Raw genomic sequence first — 8,022 nt, forward strand, 5'->3', positions numbered from 1 at the left:
GTAGCCTGTGCAGAGCGCTGCTTGGTGCATGTTCTGCATCTTTCCTAGTGCCAAGTCTGTAAGTCTCACTCAAGGTGGGGTGTTGGAAGCTCCTAGCAGACAGATTCCAGATCCATCTCCTCGTTCTGGCTCCAGTGAGGCCCGTCACACCCCGCGGGCATCAGGAGCTCCAAACCAGAGAACCCAGTCCTGGGCCTCTCTGGAGGGTGCGGCCCCAATCTGCCCGGCAGCTCTGGCAGCGGTTCAGGTCCCCTGCAGCCATCTCCTTGTGTGCCGCGGCTGCAGGCACGTTTGTCCCCATTGGGGTGGGGAAGACAGAAACCACAAACGCCCAGCATGATGGTGAGAGGGAGGGAGGAGTGCGATGAGCCGGTCACTCATGCTGGGGTATTTGAGATCTATTGTGTATGCATCAGACTGGAGGAGACAGTACAGGGGAACCGCCTAGGGAGAGCATCCGACCCAGCTCGATTGTTTCCTGGAAGAATGTACCCCACCCTCCATGCAATATGGAACTGGGTTCTGGGTGGTGCTGCCCGTGGTGTCCTTTTAATGAGAGTCTTCAAAAAAGCCACTGGTTGGAAAGGTCCAAGCAGGCCATTTGGAGGGACTGAGCACCAAGGGAGAGGAGACCTCATGCCCCTCAAGGGCCTCCTGGGGTACAAGTATACCAGGGAGTGTGGAAGAGCAAGCATTTGTAATGGCAGAGAAAGGGGTTGCGGGTGACTCTGGTTTCCAGCAGCAGGATTAGCAGCCAGCCCCTGAGCTGAGGCATATTTGCAAGCTTCATCTATTGCCTCTGATCCTGTGCATGTACAGCACCTGGCACAGAGATGTGGTGAGCTCCAGGGTGTTAGGAATAAGGAGACAACTCACTCTTCTGGGAGCTGGAAGGAATGAGAGGAGCTCTGAGCTGGATGAGGGAGGTGGGTAATAGATATAAGGAGCAGGGGCCATGCCATGTGATCCTGTGAACTTCATGAGAGCCACAGCCCTGGCGATATCAAACAGCAGAAAAGCCAACGTGTACCTGCATCTCCTGACAGGCTGGGTGTCTGGGGGAGCTTTCATAACAACATCAGGCACTGATCAAACCCACAACACTGATTGCTGCGTTGAGAAACAGGCCAAGCTTTGGTTCAGCTATGAGCTAATGCTACGCGACGGGATGTTTCCTTTGATTTCCTGCTTCCGTTTCCTCTCTGTTGCTCAGCTCAGCTGTAGGGTGCAAGCGATGTTCAATGACCTGTACAGAAAGGAATATGTTGGCTAAGCGTGTGCGCCCGTGTGCATGTATGCTGCTGCCCTCTGCTGTGTGTATGTGGCTGTGCATGAACCATTGCATGCAAGGCGTGCAATCAGTGTGTCTGTGCTCAATGTAGATGTGCCATGATAGTGGATTGAAGGGAAAGAGGGTCTGAGTGTGTATGGGTACAAGTTGCTACTGCTGTGTACTACTGTACTGGCAATGTGTGTATGTGTGTTTGCACACTCATGCCTGCCAATATATGTGTCTCTGGGCTGCTGCCCTCTGCTGGATTTCACAAACACTGGTTTCAGTGCATGTGCACATAGTGTTTGTGTACTACAGCTGTGCAACAGATACAGTCGGTATCTACAGCCGCATGTGTGAGCATGCGTGTGCAGTCCAGTCCTCTGCAGTTTGTTAAAGCAGATAGTCAGAACCACTTGACTGTGTTGTGAGCCATTTGGACATTTCCAAGGATGGAGACGCCACCACTTCTCCAGGTAGCCTGTTCCAACTCTTGACCATCCTTATCCTCAGCAAGTTCCTCCTCATCTGCTTAATTTTCTCTGTGGCAGCTTGAGGCTGTTGCACCTATTCTTGTCCCTTGCAGCCACAGAGAAAAGCCCATCTCCATCCTCTCTACACTCACCCTTTGGGTATTTGAAGGCTATTATCCCACCCCTCTCATGGTGCTGGCCTGGCTTCCCTTTCAGATTATCAGCTGACCAGTGCCGAGTTGTCGTCACTGCCGGCATTCAGCTCTCCGGGTGGATTATCTCTGGGCAATATCTCCTCCTGGCAGCAACAGCAGCAGCAACAGCCTCAGCAGCAACAACAGCCACAGCAGCCGCAGCCCCAACAGCCGCAGCAGCCACAGCCCCAACAACAACAGCCGCCCCAGCAGCAGCAACAGCCACAGCAGCAACACCTGGTTCCTGTATCGCTAAGCAACTTAATGTAAGTGAAGCGGGGGCCTGGGTCACTGCAGGGGTGGGGGGTTGATGGAGGTGTTGGCTGGAACAGGTCACCCTGCCAGGTACTGCAACAGGTCAGGGAGCAAAGGGGTTAGGAGAAGCTAGGACGCCGGGGTACCAATCCTGACTTGCCCCTGGAAGCCAATTCATGTTCCTTCTCTTGTGTCTCACTGTCCTTCTCATTTAAAACAAGGAGACTATTATGGATGTATCCCACAGGATTCATAGGCTGATAAGAAAATCAGGCTGGAAGGGACTTCTTGAGGTCATATGTAGTCAAGGCAGGATCAGTCCTGACTCAGCTGAGCTGCCCGGTAGTGCCTCTGGTAAGATACTGTGAGGTTTTCCTCTGGAAGTGCTTGAGAAGACCAGGAATCAGAACTCATGGTAGAGGTGATGTCTTTTATTAGACCAACTAGATTTTTGCAAGCTTTCAGGCACAAGCACCCTTCATCAGGAATAGGAGAAAAAATTGTAAAAGTTCTCCCAGGTAGAAATGAAAATTCATATTCCATAGGAGAGTTAAAGGTGTGGTAAAATGTCCTGTTTGGCAAGGCCAGCGTATTCTTATTGCCTTCATATTGGAGAGGGTTGATTTCTAATCCATGCTGCCTCCTGGGCATCTCAAGTGCTTACCTGGAAACGTGAAGTCATTGGGGAAACCTTTTTTTTTGGTTGCATTTGCTGTGCTCTGGATACATGATGCTGAAGCCCAAAGTGGGAAGGCTCTACGAAGACGTGGTTGGGGAAAAGGACCTGTCTTGTGTGAGGGAAAAAATGGACTTTTCAGTGAAAAATTGCACTGTGGGAGTCCGGAGATGCTGGTACACTATGGGGGAGATCTGGCTGGGGGGGGCCTTGAAAATGGGGACATGAGGAAGTTAGCTAACAGCTGCTGTGAGGCATTGAGTGAGCATAGTTTTCCAGCTCCCCAGAAAGAAGCATTTCTTTTTTGCCCGACCTAAAAAGAAGCCAAGCAGCTAAAACCCCACTTTTATCACGGGCAACCCTTGCAACAGAACATTTCTGACCAGCCCTGGATCCATGTGTCATTGCAAGAGGAAAGTAAAATGTTTGAGGCCCTGCTGGGGCTGATCCCACCCACGGGCAGAACTGGTAGAACTTGATGCGTTGCCCCACCGTTGGGTAACACTGAAGTCCTGTTCCACGTCCCACTGCAGGCTGGAAATAGCACTATCAATTAAGATGGGTTTGTGTCCTTCCCCAAAGATTGAATAGCAGCCAGGCTCTTCAAACATTGTGGGCAGCCCGTGTCCCCACGCAGAGCCAACTCAGACCAGCCCTGGCCTCCGCTGACTTCTATATCTGAACCCTGTCATTATATCAGGGAACACCCCGGAGACAGTCACGGCTGTGGTGTCTGAGGTGCTGTGCAGACTTGTGGGGTGAGACGATCCCTGCCTCAAATATCTTGCAGTCTGAATACCCAAAGAAAGAGATTATTTATCCCAACTTTGCAGCTGGGGACCTAAGGCCCCGGAAACATTCAGGGCATGTCTAAACGGTGGGAAGACGGTGTTTCATGAGCACTATGTTGAATTCATTCTCTGTGTGGACCCTCTGGAAGGGGAGGGAATAAAGATCACAGAATCACTGTTGCACATCCAACGTGGGTGATTTGTTCTGGAGAAAAATCCACCTCTAGTCTGGAATAGAGCGTTTACACTGGGAACTGTTTTCAGAAGCATTGATGTGAGGCCACCTCAAAGCAACTTGGCTCTTTCATCCTTGCCTTGCCCAGTGCCTTAACCCTAGAAGTGGCTTTTCCTCTTAAAGATGCCTCCCGTCCTACAGCCATCAAAAAGGCAAGCAACATGTTGAGGATGGTTAAGGGAATTGTGAACAAAACTGAAAGTATCACGATGCCCCTTTATAAATCCATGGTGCATCCACACCTTGAATATGGCGCCCAAATCTGGTCCCCACATCTCAAAAAGGATATAGAAGAACTAGAGAAGAGCCAAAGAAGGGCAACAAAGATGTTCAGCAGTACATAGGGGCTTCCAGGTCAGGAGGGATAAAGGGGTTAGGTCTGTTCAGTTTAGAAAAGAGACGCTCAAGGGGGGGCGACAGGACCACGGTTTACAAAATACTAAATGGTGAAAAGAAAGGAAATGGGGATCTATTATTTACTGCTTCTCACAATATAAGAACTGTGAAAATGAAACTAGTAGGTAGTGAGTTCAACACAAGGAAGTTCTTTTTCACCCTGTGTGCAATTGATGTGTGGCACTCACCGTCACAGGATGCGGTGGAAGCTGACACTTCAACCAGATTCAAAAGGGGAGTGGACATATTCTTGGAGGAAAGGGGGCATCAGTAGCTGTTGAGCACGGGAGTGAGGGGGACAGCCTCTGAATCGGACATTCCTGGACCTTCACTGCTGGAGGCTGGAAGGGAAGGAGGAACAGGGGGAAACACCCTGCTCAGACCCAGGTCGCTTCTTTTAAACATCTGCTCTTTGCCATGGTGGGATACAGGAGAGAGGGTAAAATGGGCCTATGGTCTGACCCAGTAAGTGACAGTTCTTTTGAACACATATGCGTGCACACACGTACACACACTATGGATACAGGATCAGATCTGCACACACACACTTTGGATACAGGATCAGATCTGCACACACACTTTGGATGTAGGATCAGATTTACACATGCACACTTTAGATACAGGATCAGATCTGGAGGCGCACAGACTTTGGATCCAGGATCAGATCTACACGCGCACACACACACACACACGCGTGCGCACGCTTCCCCAGCAGGTGCATTGTGACTCACCAAGGGGAAAGAGCTGACTGCAGCTGCAGGCAGCCTGCCAGATCTGTTAGGCCCGGGGTCTGCTGGAGTGCTGCACATCCGACACTCAGGCAGCATTCCCAGCAGAGTGGGCAGGAGCCCTGCCTGTGCAGGCATGTGTGACCTCCCTCTGTCCTTGATGGAGCAAAGGAGGGTGGTGCATTGGAGGGGGGTGTTATCTGGGCAGAAGGAGTTTTTGCTTTAGAAACTGGCGGTTAGATGCAATTAGATCAACCTGACCCACAGTTCCTGATTCAGACGCATCTATGGGCCCTCTTAGAAACACAGTTTGCTTCTCCTGACCCCCTGGGATGCACACCTGAGCCCAGTCCCATGGAAGGGGGAAATCAGTATCAGTGGGGTCATCTTAGTTCAGATCCACATCAGATCTGACCCTGACCTTATCGAATGGGGTCCAGATTCTGCTATGGTCTGATTCCCTCCCTGCATGAACATGGTTTGGGAGCTGGGGCACATAACTTATGTGGAGAAGTTGAGGGAAAATGGGCTTATTTAGCCTGGAGAAGAGGAGACTGAGAGGGGATTTGATAGCAGCTTTCAGCTTCCTGCAGAGTGGTTGCAAAGGGGATGGAGCTGGACTGTTCTCAGTGGTAGCAGATGACAGGACAAGGAGCAATGGGCTCCAGCTGCAGCAAGGGAAGTTGAGGTTGAATATTGGGAAAAACTTTCTCACTAGGAAGGTAGTAAAGTGCTGGAAAAGGCTACCCAGAGAGGTTGTGGAGTCTCCATCCTTGGAGTTTTTTAAAGACCTGGCCCAGCTCAAACCTTGGATAGAATGATGTAGTTGGGGCTGGTCCTGCTTTGAGCAGGGGATTGGACTAGATGTGACCTCCTGAGGTCCCTTCACACCTTCATTTTGTATGATTCTGTGCTTCTATGAACATCTGCCACTGGCAAGAAGCAGTGAGGATGATACAAGTGCATCTAGACCACAGGCTTAGGGTAGGATGAGTCAGACCACCGGGTGCTATTGAGGTCTACCTGGATGGAAGCAGAACAGAGTGTCCAGGGCCCTGTAGTACTAGCAGCAAATGGAGAGTCTTCTTTAGCTCCGTTGGTAGGAACTGGATCTGTCACGACAGAAAGGTCTCAGTACTGCACCCAGCTTTGAGTAGCTGCGGCATACCGCAAAATATTCTCCGTGATGTCTTAGATGGATGGTCAGGGGTTTTTTCCTCTGCAGCCAATTAAAAATCTCTCCTCCCTGCAAAGTTTCTCAGCTCTCCATCTTAGATGACTTTTAGCATCCAGAAAAGCAGAAAAGATTTTGCAAAACAAGTCAAGAGAACTGCCTTTTGATTTCAGATTTCCTTTCTGAGCTGCTTCTGCACGTGGCATGATCTTGCGTGTGCAAGGAGGGGGCAGAGGGACAGAAGCCACATGAAAAGAAACATCAGAAAACCTCAGTTACTGGTATTGAAAACCCTAGTGTCACTTTAGCAGAGAGCTCTTGAAAGTTCACACGTTAGCACAGCCCATCAGTTATTGTTTATGTGACGGTGGCACGTGTGGCCTTAGCTACACTCCTGCCCACGCAATGCCAGGCGCTGTACAGAGGTCCATAAGAGCCCAGTTTAATGGAGCCAGTTAGAAAGGGGTTTATTTCCTTCCAAGACAGCTATGCATGTGGAGGATAATTTACTCTGTCTGTGCCACCGGTCAGGGAGCATTCTTCCCCCTCCGCCCAGGTGAATGGGACTGATGCCCAGGTCTGAGTGCAATACGGCGATGCTTCTTGGGGTTGGGAACATGAGCAAAGGATAGGCAGACATGCAGAGGAAGTAACTTGAGGTGCTGCAAGAAGTCGCAGCCCAAGTCCCTGTCACCTTTTCCAGCCCCTAGTCCCAGGCATTGCAAGGTACAAGGGACTTTCACCCATCCGTCAGTGGAGCACTCGGTGCTGGCTGGGCTGTTTGGTGAGATGTCGGTGTGATCCCTATGACACCAGCATCCTGTATCCTTAGAGGCCTCCTGTGGTTGACACTTGTCTGTCATCCCTCATGCACCACATTTCACTGCCTGATTCTCCTTGACAGCACAACGGGGGCCTCTCTGGAGTGGTGTAACTGGGTCATTGCGTCAGGAAAGCCAGCCCCGAGTACCAAAGGGACGGGTGTTAACGGCGAGAGTCCTATTCAAGGCCTTGAGAGATATGTTCTGGCCAGGGGAGCTCTGCAAACTCCATGCCCTCTCCTTGTCCTGGCTGTACTTGAAATGAAAGAGCTGCGAGAGAACAGGGCAGAAGGGCTTGCGATCAAAGAGGCTGTGAACAATGGGAGAGGCAAGGGTTTTTGTGGGCGATCTCTTTTATGGGACCAACTGCGTGGTTGGGATAAAGGTAGAGCGTGGTAGCTAGCTGTGTTGGTCCGAAGTCAGTCAGAAGACAGGGTCAAGCTGCACCGCTAGAGACTATGAAAGCATCATTAGACAAGCTTTTGAATGCAAGATGATGGAAATAATCTGCATTTCTCTCTCTCCCTGTCTCCACCTTTGACCTTCTCTCCATCTTTCTCTTCCTTTGTGCTCCCCTCCCGTTCCCTTCTCCTTCCCTTTCCAACCCTTGTTCCCCTGCAGACAAGCGAGCCACTTATCTCACGCCACCACGTTGACTGTCAACACCAACCCCAACATCAGCATCAAGTCGGAGCCCGTCTCGCCCAACCGGGAGCGCAACACGGCCACGCCGCTGACCTCCTTCCCACACCAGAACCGCCACGAGCCCACGGGCCGCTCGCCCGTCGACAGCCTCAGCAGCAACGCCAGCTCCTACGAAGGCAATGAGCGGGAGGACCCCGCCCGGGCTGACTTCAGCTCATCCCTCGGTCTCCTGAGACCCACGACAGAGGCCGAGGGGGAGAGCCCGTCTGTAAAGCGCATGCGGCTGGACACCTGGGTAACATAACCAGCTCCCCGCTCTCTTCAAAGCTACTTTGTGCTCGCACCTGGGGATAGGGAGGGG

At 51.3% G+C, this 8,022-nt stretch overlaps 1 protein-coding gene across 6 annotated transcripts in view; it reads left to right on the plus strand.

Moving 5' to 3' along the window:
• The window catches only part of MEF2D (myocyte enhancer factor 2D), a 76,066-nt gene extending 68,050 nt beyond the window's left edge, over positions 1-8,016 (plus strand). For all 6 annotated transcript variants that reach the window (XM_019555500.1, XM_019555521.1, XM_019555485.1 and 3 more), the window contains 2 exons: positions 1,963-2,206; positions 7,638-8,016. In XM_019555500.1, coding sequence (XP_019411045.1) covers positions 1,963-2,206; positions 7,638-7,965 — 572 coding nt within the window. In that variant the 3' untranslated portion in view covers positions 7,966-8,016. The remainder of the gene's footprint in view (positions 1-1,962; positions 2,207-7,637) is intronic.
• Positions 8,017-8,022: the final 6 nt, after the last annotated feature.

Source organism: Crocodylus porosus, unplaced genomic scaffold (assembly GCF_001723895.1).
Source record: "Crocodylus porosus isolate Cpor-Errol unplaced genomic scaffold, CroPor_comp1, whole genome shotgun sequence".
Taxonomy (NCBI): domain Eukaryota; kingdom Metazoa; phylum Chordata; order Crocodylia; family Crocodylidae; genus Crocodylus; species Crocodylus porosus.